A 24,094-nucleotide genomic window follows, 5' to 3' on the forward strand; every position below is an offset into this window, starting at 1 on the left:
ATCCGTTCCTGACTACCCAAAAACCTCACTTCAAACTAAATTTTATACCTAATTCATCTAAATCTACACTACCAAAGTATGTTCAAGTTATTACTTACCCTTGCTGATGACTGGTGTTGGCATATGGAAGATGGTGAGGAGGGGAGGAGGAGATGTATTACTGTTTGGAAGGGGAGTCCCCTTCCATTATAACATCAGTCAGTGAGGACACCTCTGGAGTGCATTCTCTGGCACGTTTTGCCTGCATACCACTAGGTCCTGGTTATGGCTCACTACTCGATTTTCTCACAACAAAGCGATCCTTTGATGATTGTTTTTCCCTTCTTCGCAAGATGTCTCTGTAGTGAGGCATCACATTGTCATTGAAAAGATTAATGCAACGGCCTACTACAGCTTTCTCTGGGTGAGTCGTTTCAATAAAAGTTTGCATTTCTTCCCACATCTGACACCACTTCTTAATGGTTGCGGAAGAGACATTCGCTGCTACCTCATCCTCCTCCACTGGAGAAACATCCTCAGCTTGGTCTTCTTGCTGTTCCTTTTGAAGGGCTTGGAGTTTTTCGATGGGCAATTCTTCGTTGTGTTCTTCCACCAACTCCACATCAGCACCATCCAATTCCAAGCCCATTTGCTGGCCCAGAGTAACAATTTCCTCAACAATACGCACATCATTTAAAGGCTCAAACCCCCTCAAAGTCTAGTTCGGTCACACATTCAGGCCACAATTTTCTCCAGCCAGAGATCAGGGTTCTTTGAGTCACTTCTTGTCAGGCTTTGTCAACGAGTTTTAAAGCACTACAAATGTTAAAATGGTGTTTCCAGAACTCTGAGGGTGAGATTTGTGGCTTCAATCACTTCAAAAATTTTCGGAAAAGTGCCCTTTCATAAAGTTTCTTAAAATTTGCTATGATTTTCTGGTCCATAGGCTGAATTAGAGGAGTGGTGTTAGGAGAAAGGAACTTTACTGTGAGAAAATTACTGTATCTGTGCAACAATCATCTTCCAAGCCTGGAGGATGAGCAGGAGCATTGTCGAGGAGAAGCAGGGCCTTGAGTGGGAAATGTTTCTCCTGTAGATATTTTTCTATGGCAGGGGACACCACTTCATTCACCCACTCCGAAAAAAAAATCCTAGTCACCCATGCCTTATTATTAACCCTCCACATCACACACATTTGGTTTTTCTGCACTTTATACTGTTTGAAAACCCTTAGATTTTCAGAATGATACACAAGCAAGGGTTTAACTTTCAAATCACCACTCGCATGTGAACATAGCACAAGCGTAAACTTAATTTTCATAGGCTTTTGTCCGGACAAGGATTTTTCCTCCTTGGTAACGTATGTCCTCTTAGGCAATCTTTTCCAGAACAGTCCTGTTTCATCACAATTAAACACTTGTTGCAGTAGGTATCCCTCAGCCTCCGCAAACTCTTTAAATTCTTCAATAAATCTTTCTGCTGTTGGTTTGTCTGAGCTGGTAGCCTCTCCATGCCTCACAACACTATGAATACCACTTCTCTTTCTAAATTTTTCAAACCATTCCCTGCTTGCCTTAAAGTCTATCGTATCTGCACTCGTTCCAGGGGTTTTCTTTACAAGGTCTTCATGCAATACCCTGGTTTTCTCACAAATGATGGCCTCTGAAACACTATCACCCTTTAACTCTTTGTCGTGTATCCAAATTAATAACAACTTTTCCACTTCCTCAAATATTTTTGGTCTTTGTTTTGTGATTGTTCTTAAGCCTTATAATAATGTGGGAGATAATTCTTAAGCTAATATAATAATGTGGGAGCCGGTCGGCCGAGCGGACAGCACTCTGGACTTGTGATCCTGTGGTCCTGGGTTCGATCCCAGGCGCCGGCGAGAAACAATAGGCAGAGTTTCTTTCACCCTATGCCCCTGTTACCTAGCAGTAAAATAGGTACCTGGGTGTTAGTCATCTGTCACGGGCTGCTTCCTGGGGGTGGAGGCCTGGTCGAGGACCGGGCCGCGGGGACACTAAAAAGCCCCGAAATCATCTCAAGATAACCTCAAGAAGAAGCCTTTTGCCACTTTAGCACTCATAATGTCCTTTTTCTTGGCAAGTATAGTGCATATTGTTGACGTGGCTTTGTTGTACTGCCTATAAAGTTCAACAACACGTGCACCATTTTCATGCTTCCGAATGATCTCTTGTTTTTCATCCATTGTCATCCTCACATGCGATTTCTTGCCTTGATCCTTACCACTGGCTTTCTTGGGACCCATGGTGAGATATATATAATAACAACTTTTATGGTCAAATGGCCAAAAATCCAACAAAACACTGTAAATCCTTGTGAAGAATTCAGGCGGGATAGTCACTGGGCGCAAGGCACTGGTAAACTGAGGGGCAATCGCCGTGTCACCACGCGCTAAGTCGACCTGTACGCATATCGACACCGTCGTTTTCCGAGGCAACGCTTGTATTCCGATGTAAACGCTGGGTTTTTTGGGGTGATTTTTTTCACTGATTTCAAACTCTCTTTTCTTTGTCTCTTTAGGTGGTTTTGATGATTAGGGACCAGATTAGGGCTTTACCACTTATATAAAGTATACACATGTATATATATCCCCTAAATCATTATAATTATCCCTATATTTGTTTTTTGGGGGGTTATTTTTTCTTGACTTCATTTCAACACATATTGACTTACAACCTTCACATATTTGAGTATGAATGCCAAACAATGTTTATTAAAACATACAAGTAAATTAATGAATTAGAACTACCTTATTCATTGTTGATATGTTCAAATTCAATTATCTCTAAAACGTAAGGGCCCCTTTTCAAGTTTCAGTCGGCATCAAAAATCCAGTTTGACTGATTCTCACCATTTTTTCATATAGTGGGCACAGCTGTCTGTTCTACAATCCTATCTGATTGTTTTTTCATAAACCCTAAATGTTGGGAGTTATTAATGTTTTGGTCAAAATTTGGTGCATATTTCAAAGGCCATATTGACAATTTTTTTACAGTAAACTATATTGAATCCTATAATAATAACATAAAAATGAAGATCATATGTTCTTCTGAGAGCATAATAACACAAAATGAACAGTTTGTGATATTTAATATGTTGATGCTCATTTGAAAATCTGAAATTTTCAATAGTTATTTTATAATTATTTTTCATTTTCTTTTTTTCAAGTTACGTTGGTGATTATTTAGACAAAGTTGGAGCATGTGCCTAGTAGATTATGTACAAAAAATTTGAAAGTGTTTGAGCAAGGTGCAAAATTTCATTTCCCGGCCCCTTAACTTCAATTCTGACCAGCATTGTTTCTGGTTGTCTGTTCTCAACTCTCCTTGGACACTAATCTGATTTAGGTTTGAAGATTTCCTGGAACATCTTGAGTTCTTCACACACTTCTTTGTCATTCTTCAAGAGTGTTCCTCCCTATGTCCGCAGTCTAATCACACAGTATTTTATCGTTGTTTTCTTCTGTGGTTGGGGTATGGCTGTGCAACAGCTTAGGTTGACTATGGTTTTGCCATATTGTCATTCTCAAACTGCTGCTCTGCATCCTTACTATTTCTTGTGTGCCAATTCCTGTGCCTCTGTATTTGTGTATGTACCTATGTCCCTATACTTTTTTTTCCGTGCTTTTTCTGTCTGCTCTTTTTCATCCTTACTCTGTTGAACTGTGTTTGCTTTTCTCCTTTCTTCCACTTCCCTCCTGAGAGGTATAAACTGTTTTGCTGTTGCTTTGCATTTGTGTTATGAATTCCATCATCTCATTCGCTGACTTTCCTTCCGTTTGAGTCGCCATTAAACCTCCTGCAGATAATCTCTAGCTCTCCTGTCGTCTCCATCTCCTGTATTCCCTCTTGCTCCTTGTCCTTTTTCCAACTCTCTTTCAGTTGTATAATGTAATCAAGCACAATAATGCAGTGGTCACAGGCTCCTAGTGGCACCTCATATTTTAAATTTTCTGCATTATTATTTTGGGTAAACACCAGGGGCCAGATTCACAAAGCAGTTACGCAAGCACTTACAAACCTGTACAGTACATCTTTTGTCAATCTTTGGCAGCTTTGTTTACAATTATTAAACAGTTAATTAGCTCCGAAGCACCAGGAGACTGTTTATAACAATAACAACAGTTGATTGGGAAGTTTTCATGCTTGTAAACTGTTTAATAAAAGTAACCAAAGCCGTCAAAGATTGAGGAAAGATGTACACATTCGTAAGTACTGTACTTGTGTAACTGCTTCGTGAATCTGGCCCCCTGGCCTAGGGTAGCTGGCAAACCTCTTTCTTTTGTAGGCTCTTTGATATGCCAGCACAGGAAGTAAATGCTGTATTGTACTAAATAAAAACATAAAGTGAGAAGTAATGTAGGTAGTGTAAGATCAACCACATTAACAGTACAGCTGACATATCTACAGTTCATTATCAATATCAAACTTCCATGACGTTTACTTTCTTCCAGCATGTTTGTGTTGAAATAAAGGTAGAAGTTTTATTGATTAAATTTACCAGATAATCTAGGCTGTGCCAGGTATTTTATCTCGTCAATTGGTTACTAAGGAAGTCTTTTTCCCCCTGGTTAGACTGAGACTAGATCAAGTCTTACTAGTGGCGAGAGGGAAGCCACCCGTATGCCACCAGCTATGTATCATCCTGTATCGTGGTGTTGAAATTGTCTGTGTTCACATGTTACCTGACTAAGGGGTTTGTTACAGCACTGTTGTTCTCAATTGTAGCAATTTGTATATTATTGAAACTAAGTCAAGTTACGCCATTCCCTTTTCAAAAAAAAAAATTTATAATTAATACTAATATTATTAACACAATTTTAATTATTGAAAGCCTTCTGTCAATGATGTGTAGTAAACAGCCAATATGTTGCTGTTTTGTGGGTGTTGTGAGTATCCCAGTGATTAATTTTTGTATGTAGTCAATAGTTACATAGTTCTCAGTATGGTGTAGTGAGGAGTTAAATGCTTCCTGTTTTACATGTAGTGAATTATGAATTGCATCCTGTTGATGTGTATTGAACAGACATGCTTTCCTATGGGGGGGGGGGGTGTAGTGAACTGCTAAATGCTTTCCTTTTGGTGTGTAATGAACGACCTGTAAGTTTATTTTAGGTGTAGTGAACAGCCTGTTTTTCTCTAATATTTTGTAGTAAGCAGCCTACATACTATTCTTATTGTACAGTGAGCAGTCAAAATGTCTGTTTTTTTATTGAACAGTCTAATTGCTGCTTTGTTCATGTGTATTGAATAGCCTGGTTGGTTCTTTGTAATGTTTAAACATCATCTAACATGCTTCTTATTTAAAATGGATGCTGATATTTTGATATTTTTGCGAGTTAATAAAAGCCTGCCAGAGACCAAAACTTGGCCCCCCTCACAGAGATGCAGAGTAGGGGGAGCAGAGATTACTCTCACCAAAGAATCACTTCCAAAAAAGGGAGTGAAGCAGAACAGACAACAGCAAGGTCAGAATAAAGTAAATAAACCACTTGACAAATGATAGTCAAGTTCAAGTATGTTTATTGAGATAAGAAAGAAAGAAATACATCTCAAAGGGATAGAGTAGCTTAGGCTATTTCTACCCCCTTGATACATCCAGTAGTTAGGTTGTTCCCCCCCTAGCAGCTCCTGAGTCACTGTAAGCCCTCTAAGTCCCACGGTATTTTCCAGCTAAGTGTTGGCCAGCCTTTGTATTTCCCTGCAAACACAGACCATAACTGTCCCTATTTTCTGCTTGTACCAACTTGTAAAGTTGTTACATCTTGGTGTAATGTTTTTATGACATATTAGAACATTATTACAACTTGCTATATTGGCTTGTTACAACTTGCTTTTATCTTGCGGTGTTAAAACTTGTTAGGTGTTAAAACTTGTTCGAACATTGTAGCAACGTGGTAGTTTCGTTATGTTTGGCGGGTTTGTCCTGTAGGGGCCCATTTGTGTATTGTTACAATCTTTAGTATATACTTCTCATACGTGTGTATATAAACCTCACTTATTGTGTGGACTTGACTGTTCACCTTAAGCTGCATATGTCTAGGGTTGACGTCCCAAGGACACTAGTATTGTCCCTGTTCTGACAAGGTTACCTTCCATGGTGGGTTTGGGCATTCATCCGAGAGGCCGTCCTCCTGTGGAAGGTGCCGCTTCCCGAGTAGTGCAAGAGTCTTTGGCTCGCCTGCATAACTCTAAGGTTGGGAGCATTCTGGGGTTTCTTTAAAGGATGCATATGGGTTGGTGTGGTTGTCTGTACAGCATGCTGCTGATTGCCGCCGGAACAACCGTGGACATCTTCAAGAGAAAACTAGACTGTTTTCTAAAAGACGTTCCGGACCAACCGGGCTGTGGTGGGTATGTGGGCCTGCAGGCCGCTCAAAGCAACAGCCTGGTGGACCAAACTCTCACAAGTCAAGCCTGGCCTCGGGCCGGGCTTGGGGAGTAGAAGAACTTCCAGAACCCATTAACCAGGTATCAACCAGGTATCATATCCTTCACGGCCACATAACTATCCAAGTGTAATTACAGGATGAGAGCTACACATGTCATGTCATGTCTTCCCAGAATTCTTCATCATATGACTTTGAAACTACTGACAGTTTTGGCATCCATCACTTTCTCACTGAATTTGTTCCAACTGTCTCACTCTGTTTGCCAAAGAAAACTTTCTAATATTTCGTTAACTTAGCTTGATTCTATGACCTCTTGCTCTTGAAGCTGAGGTTTCAAGATTTCCTCCTTTATCATTTTTATCAATTCCTGTTACTATTTCGTATGTAGAGATAATGTCACCTCTTTTCCTTCTATCATCTAGCTTTGGCCAACTTAATGCCTCTAGCTTTTCAATTTGTCCGAGTCTCCTATCTTTCCATTAGCTTAGCATTATCAACAACAAAGGTTTATGTAATTCTGTATTCCTGCTGGTATGTAGATGGAGAACATTACTGGTACTTGAACTAAACCTTGCAGTACTCCACTTGTTATATTTTCCCAGTCTGATATGTTACCTTTGATTACCACCCCCATTTTTCTGTCAGATAATTTTTCATCCATGTTTGAAGTCTACTTGTCACCTCTCCAGCTTTTTGCAGTTTCCCAAATAATCTCTTATTTTGGACTCATTATCAAAATCCTTTTTTTAGATCCAGTTAAATTCAGTTAACCCAACCATCTTATTCTTATAAGATCTCTGTGGCACTATAAAAAAAATTTAGTGGATTTGTTACACGAGATCTTACTGTTCGGAAACCATTCTATCTGTCAGATACAGTATTTTGTCATTTATTTCCAGGTATTCTATTCATTTGATTTTAATTATTTTTTTTTTTTAAGTATTTTAACTACCACACTTGTCAGTGATACATGTCTATGATTAAGCGTGTTTTCTCTGTTGCCATTTTTGTGGATTAAAACCGTTTGCCTTTTTCCATATACAGTACTGTATATCGGATAAGATTCCTGTACATGCCTTGGCTTCGATGTTCTGTTGTGGCCCTTTTAGCTGTAGTGAGGACTTTGGAGGCATTGCCCAATTTGCTTGCTTCTTTCCTGTAAGGGTGGTTGAGGGCTTCTTTTTGGCTTCTTTAGTATACTGGCATGTTGTGCTTGACTGTACTTCAGATTCAGTTTGGTCCTTTTCCCTGATCTTCCTCCCCATTTTTAGTTTATCCCAAGGTGGCCATTTGTTTGGTGATTTCAGCTATGGCTCTATCCATCCTCTCGGTTGTCATCTTTCATAGTGGGTTCTGTCTCCGCTGCTCAGAGGCGGTATCAGGTCAGGATCTTGCCTCTTGTTAGTCGAGATAGGTTTCTGTTGTCAAATTCTTTGGCCGTAGTTCTTCCAGCGTTCGCTCCTTCTGTTCAGCGCCATTCTCATGCATCACGGAGGAGTGTGTGCACTTGTGGGGTTTCACACCAGCCTTCTTGTAGTTTGTCTCTTTAATGGTGCTGTGAGTTTTTTTTTAGTCATTTTGCCAATTCCTGGACCCACAATGAAGGGTCTTTCAGGCTGTCTCCCAGGGTCTGCTATGGAGGGTACTCTTCAACCCCTCCTCTATCTAGTTTTGGGGGTCCTGGGCCAAGAGTAACTATAACTCCACAGCTGTGTTTGGTCATTGCAGCTTGGTCCCTGGAGTGGTATTTAACGCCCTCTCTTTAGTGGGTGTCCCAAGCTTTCTGGCCCAAAGCAGGACTTGGCAAAACTCTGATACATTCTCAACCTATTTGGTCTGAAGTGATTCATTCCTTGTCTGAACTTTCACATGAACACTTAATCTTAGGTCCACATTTATGGTGTCCATGGATGTCTGGGACAGCTATTGGAATGCCCCAACTCATCCGATGTTCAGGGACTGGTTTGGACTTGTCATTGAAACTCGACTGATTGCTTTTGGATTTTCCCTCCTAGCTTTTATCTTGCTTCTCAGATCTTTATGATGTTGGCTTGGGTGGCAGTGACTTGTTTTGCATTTTTAGTGTTTGTGTTTTAGCCTACATCAAAGACTGGTTAGTTTGGGTTCCCAGCCTTTCTGCTTGTCTGCAAGCCAGGAATTGGGTTCTTTCCTAGCTCATTGGGTTTGGGTCATGGTGAACTAGGGGAAGGTCTCATTGAGTTCCATCACAGGTTCGGACCTGGCTGGGCCTAGTTTAAAGTTCAGTCAGCTTCCCTTGCCTTACTGCCATTGACTCTGCTCTGTTCAAGTGCTTAGTCTTCATTTGGTGTTAGGGGTTTAAACCCTATAAACCCTGTTAGGGTTTATAGGACAGGTTTTAAGGCACTTGACAAATGGTCAAGAGCCTGAACATTGCCTGTATGATATATCCCATGGGTAGAGATTGTCTCAAGGCATTGTCTGGTTCCTCCAATACCACTCTTCTTACCACTGCTGGGATCTGTATATGGACACTTCGACTCTGGATTGGACCAACACTCGCTAGACTTCTCAGGGTAGTTGGATGGGTCCGCTGCTTTGGGCAACAGTACAGTTTGCAAGTTGACAAGTCCTTCCATTGATTTTGCAAGGCAGCTGGGTGCCCCAAGGTGGACTTCTTCGTGTCAGCATGGAATTGGCGGCTTCCATCCTATATGGCTCCATTCTCTGATTGCGAAGCTTTCTCAGCGGATGCCTTTGCCTTTTGGCCGGGTGTTCCTATAGTTCTTCTCTTCGGTTCGGCTCCAAGTATTGTTAAGACGGGAGATGTTTACCGGCGGGGCGATCCTTCTAGTTTCTTGGTGTCCTGATCACCCTTTGTATTCATCCCTTCAGGCTCTGTACTCACCTAGGCTGTGTGTCTGAGCCCCAGGTGTGTATAGTTCTGTTTCCTTCAGTGGATTGATTCATTGACTTTCTTTGCTGGGTTGGGGCTCTCCTCTGTTTTTTGTATGTGGTTTTACTGATATTGGTTTATCGCTATCTTCGTTGTTGTAAGGTAACTAACTGGTTAGTTCTTGTCCCACCAGTGTCTTTTTGTCTCTGTGACAAATAAGTTTCTTGGCTCTCTTTGTTTTTCCTATTTCTTTGTTGCTAATCTTCAGTTTCAGTGGTCCTTTCCTTTTCACTTCGGTTATTAGTAAATACTTAAGTGTAGTTACAGGATGAGAGCTATGCTCGTGTCCCGTCTTCCCAGTACTCTTTGTCATATAACACTTTAAAACAACTGACTATTTTGGCCTCCACCACCTTCTCACTTAGCTTGTTCCAACCATTTACTACTATGTATGCAAAAAAAAAAAAAATCTAATTTTTTTTGGGTACCTTTGTTTCCTTAGCATAAATCTGATAAATCTGTGTTCTCTTGTTCTTGAAGCTGCTGGTTTCAGGACTTCCTCTTTGTCATTTTGGTCGATTCCTGTTCGTATTTTGTAAGTGGTGATCATATCTCTTCTTTTTATTTCTTCTATCTTCTAGTTTTGGCATGTTTAATATCTGTAGTCTCTCCTCGTAACTCTTGTTTTTCAGTTCTGCAAGCCATTTTGTAGCATGCCTTTGCACCTTTCCCAGTTTCTTTATGTGCTTCTTGAGATTTGGGCACCATACAACTGCTGCATTTTCCAGTTTAGGTCTCACAAAACTCATGAACAGTTTCTTAAGTATTTCACCAACCATATAATTAAAAGCAAGTCTGAAGTTGGAAAGCGACACACACGCTCCTCTCACAATGTTCTTTATGTGTTCCTCTGGCGACAGCTTACTATCCAAAACCACCCCTAGGTCTCGTTCTTTATTACAGTCCTGTAATTCCATTCCACATAATTTGTAAGTTGTGTTTGGTCTATTTTCTCCAAATCCACATTCTGTAACATGGCATTTATTCACAATGAATTCCATTTGCCACTTTATGCTCTAAGCACTTTTTTTATTTAGATAAATTTGAAGGGCATTACAATCATCTGCGCCTCCTGCCTTCCCCAGTATCTTAGCATCATCCGCAAACATTTTCAAATAATTCTGTATTCCTTTGGTAGATCGTTTATGTAGACGATGAACATACTGGTGCAAGAACTGAACCCTGTGGTACTCTGCCAGTAACACTCTTCCAGTCAGATACATTGTCTCTGATTACCGCCCTCATCTGTCTGTCAGTTAGAAAGTTTTTCATCCATGTCAGAAGTCTCCCTGTCACTCCTCCAGCATGTTCCAGTTTCTAGAACAGCCTCTTATATGGGACTCTTGTCAAAAAGCCTTTTTTAGGTCCACATAGACACAATCAACCCAACCATCTCTTTCCTGTATTATCTCTGTGGCTCTATCATAAAAGCTAAGTAGATTTGTTACACAGGATCTTCCTGTTCGAAAACAATACTGTGTGTCCTTTATTATGTCATTACTCCCTAGATGTTCAACCCATTTGGCTTTAACTATTGTTTCTAGTGTTTTGACTACCACGCTTGTTAATGATACGGATCTATAATTTAGTGGTTCCTCTCGACTACCATTTATATTGATTGGTACTATGCCTTTTTCCATATATTTGCTAAGATACCTGTGCACAAGGATATCTGGCATATGAATTGGAGTGGAATGCTCAGCTCAGTTGCACATTCTCGCAGCACCCAAGGTGAAACTCCATCAGGTCCAACTGCTTTATTTCTTCCTAGCCCCTCGAGTAATTTTTCCTCTTATCTTGAGATACTGTACCTATTGAATATTAGGAAAGACCTTGTATTCTCGGAGCTCCTTAACTCTACAAATGATGTGGTAGAAGTACTGGGAGTAAAAATAGAGAAAATAAACTTAGTTATTATTCTAATATACAAACCACCAGATGCAATGGCTGAGGAATTCACAGAACAGATAAACAAAATAGATAATAGCCTTGATAATTTGGCAAACCCAGTGCCTGATATTATCTGATATCTGATCTTCAGGAAGATCAAGAAGATACCTGATCTTCCTATATTGAACCGATTTTCTTGTCTTTTCACTTCTGGCCCTCTTACAATTTCTGTTGAACCAATCCTGTTTTCTGGCCCTTCATCCCTGTTTTGGAATGAATGTTTGTGTCTTCAATGTATATTTCACAAAATTTGGCATACATCTCACTTCCTTGCCTAACAAGAAGTCTGTCCAATTAAAATCATTAAATTTGTTTTATGTTTCCCATAGTGGCCTTCCTTGATATCAAGTTTATCAACTGTTTTTAATGTACCCATTCTTTTCTAGATTATATCGCAAACCATATTTAATGTCTAACAGGACATGATCACTCTTTCTCAAGGAAGGAAGGTATTGGATGTCAAATATATCTTCTTCTTTCATGGTGAATATTTGATCCAGTTTTGACAGAACATCCTCTTCCTCATTCTTGTGGCCTGCTTGACATTGATACATGAATGTCTCTAAAATGAGGTTTACAGATCTGCCTGTCCATAGGTCCTCCATTCTTGCTTCGTAGGCCTCCCAGTCTATTGCTTTAAAGTTGAAGTCCCCCAGTACCAACAATTGTGATCTATCTTTACCTGCTTTTACTATAATCTCTCTCATAACCATATAAGGCCCTCTCATTTGTCATCCAGTTCTTCCTTTGTCCATGTGTTGCTTGCTGGTGGGCTGTAGGCATTTACAATTATTAGCTTATCATCCTTATTCCAGACCTGCAATGTCATTATGTCAACTTCTCGAGGGTTTTCAATTATTAACACTTATACCTTCAGGTGTTCTTTCACCAGTACAGCCACTCCTTCACCCCCTTCCTAGATTTTCTGTCACTTCTCCGAACTGAGTAGCCCCGTGGGATTACGACCTCATTTAAAATATTTTCTTCAAGTTTTGTCTCTGTTAATACGACAATACCTGGAACCCTCGGGGCGAGCAGCTTTCTTCAGCACCACCACCAGGTCACCATGCTCACCCTGAATTATATCTTTTAGCTCCAATATTTTTTATCTCACTCCATCTGTGTTGGTATATACAATTTTCAGGAACATGTTGCCTGCCCTTTTTTCTTTTTCTCCCCTTTCCTCTAATAGTTTCTTGTTGCTTTGATTTTATGTACCATTTCACTAGCTTTCCAGTCCCTAACATTTTGTAGAAAAAAGAATTTTTCTTCTTCATTTCTATTCTCATTTAGACGTTTTACTTCACTGAGGTTCATTTTCAGCTTTAATCTGTCTTCCTTTGAGAGGTCTTGTCTTATTGACCAAAGTTTGCCCTTCTCATCACACTGCAATTTTCTGGCATTTCTAAGCACTTCTGTCATGTGTTTCAGTAAATTAAATATCACCCTTAAGGTGTGGTTCTTGTCTTTCTCATATTTTCCTATCCTAAAATCACTGACATTTTCCTTTGAATTTAGGCCTTCTCATAAACCCACTATTTTCTCTTATGATTTTCATCTCTTCTGCTGCTCTGTCCACCCTAAATGAAATTTTCTTCTCTAAACATCCGAAAATTATTATGAGTTACTTATATCTGCAGTGTTTTGTACTAGTTTACTGTTGGTTACCAGTTCTTTCCTAATTGCTTGTCTAATTTTCACTTCTTGTTTGTCATTTCTGATTTTGACTTCCAAACACACTAACTTGATTGTCTCTTACAACTTGGGCATACGTCTCTTTTTTATTACTGTACTACTTTATATTTTTCTAGTTCTTTATTAACCTCTTCTATGTGAGTTGTCAATGAAGTTTCCAGTGTAATTTTCTTACATTGCTGAAGAATACTTTTAAAGATTGAAACTCATTCCTGAGAGCTCCATTTCTTCTAATTCAAGTACTTTTTCTTCATGCTTCTTTAGTATATCCTCAATTATCTCTAACCTGACAAGAAAACCCTCCTTTCCTAATATCTTGTGGTAAGAATCCTTTGAAACAATCATCTGTTGGCGTGTTTACAATCCCCGTGGTGGTGGCCTTCCTTTTTATTGACAATAGTTTGTTGTAGAAAACAAACTTTTCCAGCTCAGAATTGTCACTCACTTTGAATTTCTTGTATCTTATTTACTTTTAAACTTTTAAACTTGTTTACTTTTAAACTACAACTATATATATAGTTGAGGGGAAATAACTGAAGTTATTTCAGTTTCATTTTCTTAAATGTTTGGTTTGTGTTGCCCCTGGTGGGGTTTTCCTATCATTGACTCTATTTTTCTGCATTTGATTCTACTTCTTTCCTCTGCCCTTGATGAGTCCCTTATTTTATTTTTGTATGATGATATAGCTACTGGAAACCAGTGATTGGTCCCACTGGAAAACCAATATTAAGTGTGATAAATGCCTCTTTTTGGGAGGGTCTTGTTGACTCCCTAGACCCTTCCTTTCTCTTCCCGGTGTATCAGTTCACCTTTGGCTCTTAACTGGGAATGTTTACTGATGGGGCCAGCAGTTTATGATAGCTGCCTCCTGGTGATGGCCAGCTCTTGGGTGAACGACTTAACTACTGGGTTCATTGTTTGTAGAGTGGTTTGTTTACTTCTGACCATTCTATTACCTATTTTGATTTATCCACTTTATCCATTATCTATTTTAATTTATAGGTGGTGGTGATTGTTTGGTGAGGATGATGGTCTCTGCTCCCTTGGCCCTCTTTGAGGGGCCAAGTTTTGGCTTCTATTATACGGTAGGCTTTTATTGACTCACAAGGGCCTGGTTTGATTTGATAGTGTAGAGGTAACTGGAGCAGCTAGCTGCAAGGAGCCTTTGATCCCCCCCCCCCCCTCCCCTTTCCCTCAGAAAGAGGTGTATTGTTACATGTAATACTTTTTTATTCAGTTATGGTAACACTTGTCATATAGAATGCTTTTATAAGCTCTGGGTTTTATGAAATATAGTTTCCTTAAAATTATTTTGAATTTCAACCATATTGTATACATATTTTACACTGCAAAGGAGCCAGCATCAATGGTTTTGATTATTTTTGCATTAATAAATCCTCTTAATTCTTGTATCTTTTCTTTATGGAGATATATCTTGTATAGGGGAGAGGAGTCAGTTATTTGTGGGTGCTCATTAGTGGCAAGGAAAGGCGGCAAGCAGCCATCCATAATCATCACTCTTTTATATTTTACAATGGCAGTATTACTTTTATCATGTTTATAGTTATATGCATTAATACTCTTTCTTCTATTGTTTTCTTTATTAATAAATAGCTTTGATATTATTCAGTGGAAATAAACATAATAATTCAGCTTCGTTATGGATTATTGGGGATAGGGAGGAAGTTCTGTCATTTCCATCCCATCAGTCAGTGTAGAAGGAAGAAAATCTACCATCACTGCTATTCCATCAATAAGTGTAGGAGGAGGACCAAAAAAAAATAGAAAAGTAACGAGAATGAAGGCAGGAATGACACGAGGGTGTAGGAACAGTCGCAAGAGATGATGTTAGCTGTACAATAGTGATGAGCAAGACATTGGAATTTATTACTGCCTACATAGTCAAATATGTAATGGAAAAAGAAAGTCAAGAAAAAAATAACCAAGGTATGGAGTAGGATTCAAGAATTAGAATAAGAAAAATCTGCAAGCAGAAACAAAGTAACTTGATTAAAAGAATGAATTAAAAAGCTACAGAGGAAATTTCCCAAATGAAAGAAGATGGAAAATGGATAAGCAGCAAATATCTTGAAAGGTAAAGGTATTTCAGAGGTAGATTAAAGATCTGAATGGGTGTTATTGGAAAAAGTATAAAGTGAAAACAAGTAGGATTGTCAAGAGCAGTGTGACTATTCTTGGACTCAACAATAGTGCACATCATTTCCTCATCTCAAGCCTTGTACAAGCTCTGCCTGGAGCTTGCTTAAGGAAGAGACTGACAAACTATGGGAGCAAGTGAAAAGTCTAATGGAGTGCAAGGATGAAAAGCAGAAGAAAATCCAGCAGGATAGTTGGAGAGTGGTCTGTAAACAAGGAATTAGAACATATGGGAAACTGATCATCAGAAAGGCAGTGGTTGAGATGTCGAACCACTTCTCTATTTTTCAGGAAGAGAACTTGAGCGGGAACCAAGAGGAGAACTTTAGCGGGAACTCGGAGGAGAACTTGAGTGGGAACCCTGTAAGCAAGACAGCTGTACAGTACATCACAACTAAAAAGGTAGGGGGATGTTGGTTGTTCAAGATTCGCGAATGCACTACATGGATAGTGCGTTCTGCTCCAGTGATGGAAGAAATTATTAGTATGTTTTCCAGGGGCAAGGATTGGAAAGTGAGTGTATAGAATGAGCAATACAGTATATTGTCGGGCAATGGGATCAAGCCTATTGTTTGCCTCTCAGAAGATGGAAACGATATTTATTGAGGTAGAAATAAGATGATGGACAAATATTAGTGTTAGATATGATTAGGAATAAAGGAGGGATTTTGGTCGTATGGTGTTCTTCCATGGATGAGAGTTGGCAGTGACAAGATGTTGACAGCGATGTGTGTAAATAAGCATCTCAGAGTATTGCAAAAATAATGCAACCGTTCATGGATAACTGGTGCTCTTACATTGGCAACAACACATGTATGTAAGGTACGGGTTGCATCTTTCAAGGGAAGGGATGGTAGCTGTTGCAGACATTAAAAGAAATTGGCCCTCTCAAGGGTGCTGCCTTGATGTGATGAGAGCTATTTTTTGTCACTCAAATAGGTGTAGGTGGCTTCTGCTTCCCCTCTCCTGCCTGCTATGATTCTGTATTCTCCCATTGTTCCTTGGTCTGGTCAGTGAGCTTACCCAACAGCGATGATCCCTGGAGTGCAACACACTTCTTTGGTGAAAGTACTGTATAGAGGTAAAACAGGAGCTTCACTAATGGGTTGGCTAATTCAGTTTTCTAGTCTGGCTGGTGAGCTTTGTCAAACATGGGTCAGGTTGAGTGGGCATTGGGGGGTTTGGTATCCTCCTTGGTCCCTGGGCTGCCATTCACACTGTCCTCTGGTTTCTTGCAAATCCTCTCATTGCTACCCTAAGGTTGCCTGCATGCTATTACCTACCCTTGTTGGGTTCCATGATGGGTAGGGTTGCAGGGAACTAGTTTTTCTTATATGCTACCTTCCCATTAATTATATTCCTTCCTGAAGTGGACTGAGCCCTGTTGTAATCCACCAGTAACACTTCTCTCATCTGATAAATTACCTCTTGATTACCACCCTCATCTTTCTACTAGTAAACTTATCATCCATGTTAACAGCTTGTCTGTGACCCATCCAGCATGTTCCAGTTTCCTGAACAACCATTTGTGTGGGACTGTCAAAAAGTTTTTTATTTTTTTTCAAGGTCCAGATAAATAGTTAAATCATATCTTTTTCTGTAAAATCCGTGGCCCTGTCATAAAAACTAAATAGATTTGTTTCACAGGATCTTTCTATTCAAAAGCTATACTGTCTGTTATTTTGTCATTTCTCTCCAGGTGTTCTACTCATTTGGTTTTAACTATTTTTTCCTATTCTTTTTTACTACTATGATTGTCAACGATAATGGATATGATTTATAGGATCTTCTCTGCTACCATTTTTGTAGATTGAAACTATGTTTGCCTTTTTCCATTTATCTGCTAAGATTCTTGTCCATAAAGATGTCTGAAAATTAAGTGAAGTGGAATACTCAGGTCAGGTGAGCATTCTCTTAGAATGAAACCAAGATGAAACCCCATCTGTGCTAACTGCTTTGTTTCTTCCTAGCTCTTTGAGTAGTTTTTCCTAATTTGTTTCATGGCACCTCTTATGTACTCTGAAATTGGCATTGTGTCTGGTTCTCTGAAAACATCATTTTGAACAAAAACACTTTGGAACTGTTTTCACACTTGTTCCAATCATCTATCACTTTGCAAAAGAAAACTTCCTATTATTTTTTGGCATCTTTATTTTCTTACCTTGGATCTTTGACCTCTTGTTCTTGAAATTGCAGGTTTCAAATATTCGTCTTTCTCAGTTTTGTTGATTCCAGCTACTATTTTATAAGTAGTGATCATACCACTTCTATTTTATTCAATCTTCTAGCTTTGTCTTATTTAACACCTCTAGCCTGTCTTTGTAGCTCTTGTTTTTCAGTTCCAGAAGGCATATAGTAGCATGCCTTTAGACTTTTATTTATGTACTTCTTGAGATATGGACACCATACAACCATTGCATTTTACATTTTGGTTTCACAAAAATCGTGAACATTTTCTTCACTGGCCATGTTTTTAAAATCAATTCTGAGGTTGGAATGTGGAGCTAGCATATGCTCCTTAAACAATGTTCTTTGTGTGCTCCTCTGATGACCAGTCAGAGGAGCCACTATCCACAACCACCCCTAGTTCTCTTTATCAGACTTCTTTAATGGTTTTCACATAATTTGTAGGTTGTTCGTGGCCTATTTTTTCCTACGTTCCATAACATGGCAATTATTCACATTGAATTCCATCTGCCATGTATTGCTCCATTTGCATATTTTATCCAAGTCATCTTGAAGGACATGACAGTCATCTAAATCTCTAATTTTCCCTAGTAGCTTAGCATTATAAGCAAACATGTTTATATAACTGTATCCCAACTTATAGATATAGATCATTTAAACTGTTGCCAATGAACATTACTGGTTCAAGTACTGAACCCTGTGGTACTTCGCTAGGTAACATTTTTCCTGTCTGATACATTGCCTCTAATTATCCCCCCTCATTTTCTATCAATTTTTTTTGTCCATGTGAGAAATCTTCCTGTCACCCCTCCATCATGTTCCAGCTTCCAGAACATCATCTTGTATAGGCCTCTGTCAAAGGCCTTATATAGATCCAGACAATTTGACTTAAATTAATTTTCTAGTGATTTGACTGCTTTTTCAATAATATAGGTCTGCTATTTAGAGGGTCTTCTCTTCTACTATTTTTGCAGATTGGAACTGTATTTGCCTTTTTCCCTATATTTGATATACTTTATTTCCTGTATGTAAAGATACCTTAAGAATCAAGTGTAGTTGAATGCTCAGCTCTGGTGTGCATTCTTGCAATGACCTGAAGTACAGTAATTTGCTGGCTGAGTTGGAAGCAACAGAAGCCATCATTTGACATAAGGCACAAGTGTCGAAGTCCAGACACCCATACACTTCCTTACAAAACACAGCACAAAATCAGCATCCACACCACCAGCTGGAGATGGGCTGTACATGGACCTGGATTGTACCTGGATGAGGTTCTGGGAGGTCTACTCCCCCATGCTCGCCTGGAGCCAAGCTTGACTTGAGAGCACTTGATTCAACAGGCTGTTGCTTGGAGTGGCCTGCAGGCCCACATATCTCACTGGTTTATCCGGCACTTCTAGCAAAAATTTTCCCATTTTTTTCTTGATTTCCACTTTCGTTCCGACAATATTTCTTATACTGTATTTCTTTTGATAGTGGACTTTTTTATTCTACATAAAGTAGATTCTAATTATTCCACAAGCAAATTCCTACACAAGTTGGGGGTTTAATTACAAATTTCTACCAAATCAAAATGAATCGATTGGTAGAAATTTGCTACTAATGGTTAATCTACAAAATGCCTAGTAATAATTAAATGAGTCACAGCTTAGCTGTACTGTATTGTAGTATGCAGCATGGTCAACCAGACATGGACACAAAAGTTCACGCAAACTGATTCTCCTCGTGGCCAGGCTATGTAGTGTCATTAATTTAAGCTTACCCGTTCTGGGTGGCTTGTTATGTATTTTAACATTTTGATGTATTAAATATGGCCTTAAATGTTCATTAATAATAGTCAAGCAGATATAGAACACTTCTCTAGTAGCTGGTGAAGGCATGTTTATGATAGGAGATTTGGTATCCTACAACACTGTGACTAGCAGGAAATTTTCATGTAATGTATGTGAACATGCTCGCTGGCAAGACTTGATGTTGATAATTAATGGTGTCTTCCCCTTCCTCCTCGATCAAGCGATGCGTCGAGAGATCGGTTCAATTTTCTGCCTTTTATCGACAATGGGAAGGAGACCTTGTGTTTACTTGTAATTTAATTACATCCAGAACTTGGAAAATATTTTTTATCTATTTTGTTACCCAAACTGGTGTTTTAAGATGAATTCACAATATTATTAGCTGGTGAATTTAATTTTGGTGATGTGGCAATTATATCCTCATTTTCTGGTGGAAAATAACACAATTCTTGTTTTCTTTGAATGAGTAACTAAGATAATTTGTTTAATTTGTGTTAATACAAAATCAGCAGGAATATTATCTGCATATTGTATTGGAAGTTAGTCAGCCTGTCCTCCAAAAATAGGGTGGTAAATGTAAGGAGACAAATAAGTGCAATTATGTACTGTTCATAGCTGTTAGGAATTGTACTTATTTTCACTTAGTATTAAATCGTACTGTCAAATATATTGTGAATATTTGAGTTTACCTGAAAAACTTAATAGAAAACCACAACCTCACGAAACCGTCTTAGTTTTTGAAGATAATAATTTTATTGCTTCTTAATTACAATTACAGTAGTACTTAACCTAAAGCTATATTGATACTACAGTTTTATAAAACTAATAAAACAAAACTAAAATATATCAATAAATTGTAAAGTAACTCAGGATATTTTAAAATTTTGTATAAAATCTATATTGTTTAATAAACCTGAAAAAGAAATTCCTGATATTTATAACTTGTGTAAAGCGAATTGAAATTGAAAACTTCATCCTAAAGTTCTGAGTGTCTTAACAGAAAAAGAGGAGAATTAAACCGGGGGAGGGAGTTGGGTAAATGTAACAGCCCCATAAGTGCAATTATGCACTGTTTATGACAGTAAGAAAGTGTACTCATTACACTTAGTATTAAATCGTACTGTCAATTCGGAGGATGAGTTGAGTTAATACAGTACTGTAAATAGTGTCGGTATTTCCGACACTAATATTCATTTGGCAATTTGTGTCCTCTTGTTCTTGAAGTTGCTGGTTTCAGGAATTCCTCTTTGTCAATTAGGTCAATTCATGTTATTATTTTGTAAGTAGTGATCATATCCCCTCTTTTTCTTCTATCTTCATATTTTGCTATACAGTATTTAATGACTCTAACATCTCTTCGTAACTCTTTTGTTTTTCAGTTCCAGAAGCCATTTTGTAGCTTGCCTTTGCACCTTTTCCAGTTTATTGATGTGCTTCTTGAGATATGGGCACCATACACCTGCTGCATATTCCAATTTTGGTCTGACAAAAGTCATAAACAGTTTCTTCAGTATTTCACCATCCATGTCATTAAAAGCGAGTCTGAAGTTGGAAAGCGATGCATATGCCCCTCGCACGATGTTCTTTAAGTGTTCCTCTGGTGACAAGTCTACTAACGAAAACTATCCCTAGATATCGCTCTTTGTTATACTGTAGTTCCTCAATTCCTTTCCACATAATTTGCAAATTGTGTGGTCTGTTTTCTCTGATTCCACATTCCATAACATGGCATTTATTCACATTGAATTCCATTTGCCACATTGTGCTCCAAGCACTTATTTTATCTGGATCAATTTGAAGGGAATGACAATCGTCTACGTCTCCTATGTTCCCCAGTATCTTAGCATCATCCACAAACATGTTCATGTAATTTTGTATTCCTTCTGGTAGATCATTTGTGTAGATGATGAACATTACTGGTGCAAGAACTGAACCTTGTGGTACTCTGCTAGTAACACTCTTCCAGATACATTGCCTCTGATTACTATCCTCATCTGTTAGTTATGTAATTTTTCATCTATGTCAAAAGTCTCCCTCTCACAGGCAGGGAGCCGGTCGGCCGAGCGGACAGCACGCTGGACTTGTGATCCTGTGGTCCCGGGTTCGATCCTGGGCACCGGGGAGAAACAATGGGGAGAGTTTCTTTCACCCTATGCCCCTGTTACCTAGCAGTAAAATAGGTACCTGGGTGTTAGTCAGCTGTCACGGGCTGCTTCCTGGGGGTGGAGGCCTGGTCGAGGACCGGGCCGCGGGGACACTAATGCCCAGAAATCATCTCAAGATAACCTCACCCCTCCAGCATGTTTCAGTTTACAAAACAACCTCTTGTATAAGACTCAAAAGCCTTATTTAGGTCCAGATACATAAAGTAAACCCAACCATCTCTTTCCTATATAATCTCAGTGGCTCTATCGTAAAAACTAAGTAGATTTGTTAATCAGGATCTTCCTGTTCAAAAACCATACTCTGTTAGTTATTATGTCATACTCTCCAGGTGTTTAGTGTTTTATTTTGTCCCCCTTGCTTCTTGGTCACTCCTTTGGTCCATGATTTTTCCCCTAAAGCTTTGTTTTTGTTGGCTCTTGCTGCTAGTTGTTGGATCAGGGAGCCATACTCTCCTTTGGAAGCATGGGTTCTGTTCTTTTTGCCCTGTTGGGTGAGAGCTACGCTTTTGGTGTCTCATCTTCCCAGCACTCTATCGTACAACACTTCGAAAGTTCTGACGGTTTTGGCCTCCACACCTGCTCACCTAACTTGTTCCAACCGTCTACCACTCTGTTTACAAAAGTGAATTTTCTTATATTTCTTCAGCATCTTTGTTTAGTTAGTTTAAATCTGTGACCTCTTGTTCTTGAAGTTCCAGGTCTCATGAAGTCTTCCCTATCAATTTTATCGATTCCTGTTACTATCTTGTACGTAGTGATCATATCACCTCTTTTTCTTCTATCTTCTAATTTTGGCATATTTAATGCCTCTTGTTTCTCCTCGTAGCTCTTGTCCTTCAGTTCTGGGAGCCACTTATTGGCATGTCTTTGCACCTTTTCCAGTTTGTTGATGTGTTTCTTAAGATATGGGCACCATGCAATCACTATATGTTCTAGATTTGGCCTAACAAAAGTTGTAAACAATTTCTATAGTATTTTGCCATCCATGTATTTAAAAGCAATTCTGAAGCTAGAAAGCACAGTATAGGCTCCTCGCACAACGTTCTTTATGTGGTTATCAGGTGATGGCTTTCTATCTAGAACCACCCCTAGATCTCTTTCTTTATCACAAGTCTTTAAAGATTTCCCACATAATTTATAGGTTGTGTGGGGTATATGTTCTCCTATTCCATAACATGGCATGTATGCACATTAAATTCCATTTGCCGAGTGTTGCTTCATATACTTATTTTGTCCAGGTCTTCTTGAAGGGCATTACAATCATCTAAGTTTCTTACCTTCCCTATTTTCTTAGCATACAACCACTAGATTATCCCAGAATTCATTGTATTGATTTCCTATCCTTAAGGTTCAATTCTTTCAAAACCTTCCATATCGGTGAGCTTAGGTACTGGGAGGATCTCCACATACTTTCCAGGTATCAAGAGTGATAGATCATTGATCTTCTCCCACCTGTTCAAGTCTGATAAATTTTCTTTTTCAATGCAGTGTCAAGGAAACTGTAGGAGAAAAACTTTCCTGTACCTGAGCTACTAGGAATCTTGGGTGAGCAATTTGACTTCTCATGGAATATGGCAAATTTCTTAACATTATGACCAAGATCAGCTGTAAAGGAAGCAGACCACGAGTTTATCATCTCTGATCTTTGTTCTCTCCATAGTCAAAACCACTTTACCACTAATACTACTGCATGAGCTCTTCGAACTTGATACATCATGCAATTCCTTGCTCTCCAATGGCTGGTATCGTAATGGATGATATGACTGATAACAAAGTGGATAAGTTGACTGATAACATAGAGGATGAGTTGACTGATACCTGTATCATTGATGAGTTCTCCACTTAGTCCAATGATCACAAATGACACTGGTCCTCCCACTCAAATTTCTTCTCCTTTGTTGCTCCAATTAACACCATTTTGTGTCCGTCCTCATGACCCGTGTGTAGAAAATCTTAACCCTACGTACTCCAGTAAATTATTGGTAAACAACAGCCAAAATGGGGGCCATGTGACAAATACTGACAAACTAAGTCATTTGGCTCTGCTCTAGTATAAATATGGTTATTGATTCACTATGCACAATGATTTTTATGCTGCCAGATTTTTTCAATTGCAAGTGAACGAATGCATGTGATAACTTCATGTTTATTTGTTGCACATTATTGTTGTCCGCCCTCAATGATTGTCACCCCTTCACTCTTGCAGCCAACTGCCCCATGGCTATAAATTTACTTTTATGAATAATAGTACAAAGGTATTGACAGAGATAAGTCACAATGAAAGAATAGAAGCAGAAGAGGTATATAAGTACAAGAATGAATGGAAAGACATGGAAAGATTGTAGTCAGATTGGTTACAAAGGTATTGACAGAGATAAGTCACAATGAAAGAATAGAAGCAGAAGAGGTATATAAGTACAAGAATGAATGGAAAGACATGGAAAGATTGTAGTCAGATTGGTTTAGTACAAGAGATAAAATAACAGAAGAGAGGTGTAATACAGATCAAACTACTGAAAAGAACAAACCAGAAAATGGCAGTGAAACTGAAGATAAAGGCAAAGTTTGTAAATATTTTGCTTGAAGAGTATTCCGACAAACATGTTGGAAGTAGATAGAGAATAAAAGCATCCCTAGAAATTTGTTAAATTTGCTTAGGAAAGGAATGATTTGAAATATGAGAATGTGTTGGTACTGTGCTTCCACCCATACATGAGCAAGACCTCACTGTATGAAAAGAAATGCTATGACCTATATTGTCGAGATTTTCATGTGAAAGGCACAAAATGCTATAGAGGTGGCAAAAAGCAGGGTA

At 38.9% G+C, this 24,094-nt stretch overlaps 1 protein-coding gene across 17 annotated transcripts in view; it reads left to right on the forward strand.

The window, feature by feature from the left end:
* The window catches only part of Not3 (CCR4-associated factor Not3), a 107,749-nt gene that overhangs the window by 38,262 nt on the left and 45,393 nt on the right, over nucleotides 1-24,094 (forward strand). For 13 of the 17 annotated variants that reach the window (XM_045767122.2, XM_045767123.2, XM_045767125.2 and 10 more), the window contains one exon: nucleotides 15,426-15,536. The exons of the other annotated variants lie outside the window; for them this stretch is intronic. In XM_045767122.2, coding sequence (XP_045623078.1) covers nucleotides 15,426-15,536 — 111 coding nt within the window. The remainder of the gene's footprint in view (nucleotides 1-15,425; nucleotides 15,537-24,094) is intronic. 17 annotated transcript variants of the gene reach the window in all.

The sequence above is a fragment of the Procambarus clarkii genome, chromosome 89, assembly GCF_040958095.1.
Source record: "Procambarus clarkii isolate CNS0578487 chromosome 89, FALCON_Pclarkii_2.0, whole genome shotgun sequence".
Lineage (NCBI taxonomy): Eukaryota > Metazoa > Arthropoda > Malacostraca > Decapoda > Cambaridae > Procambarus > Procambarus clarkii.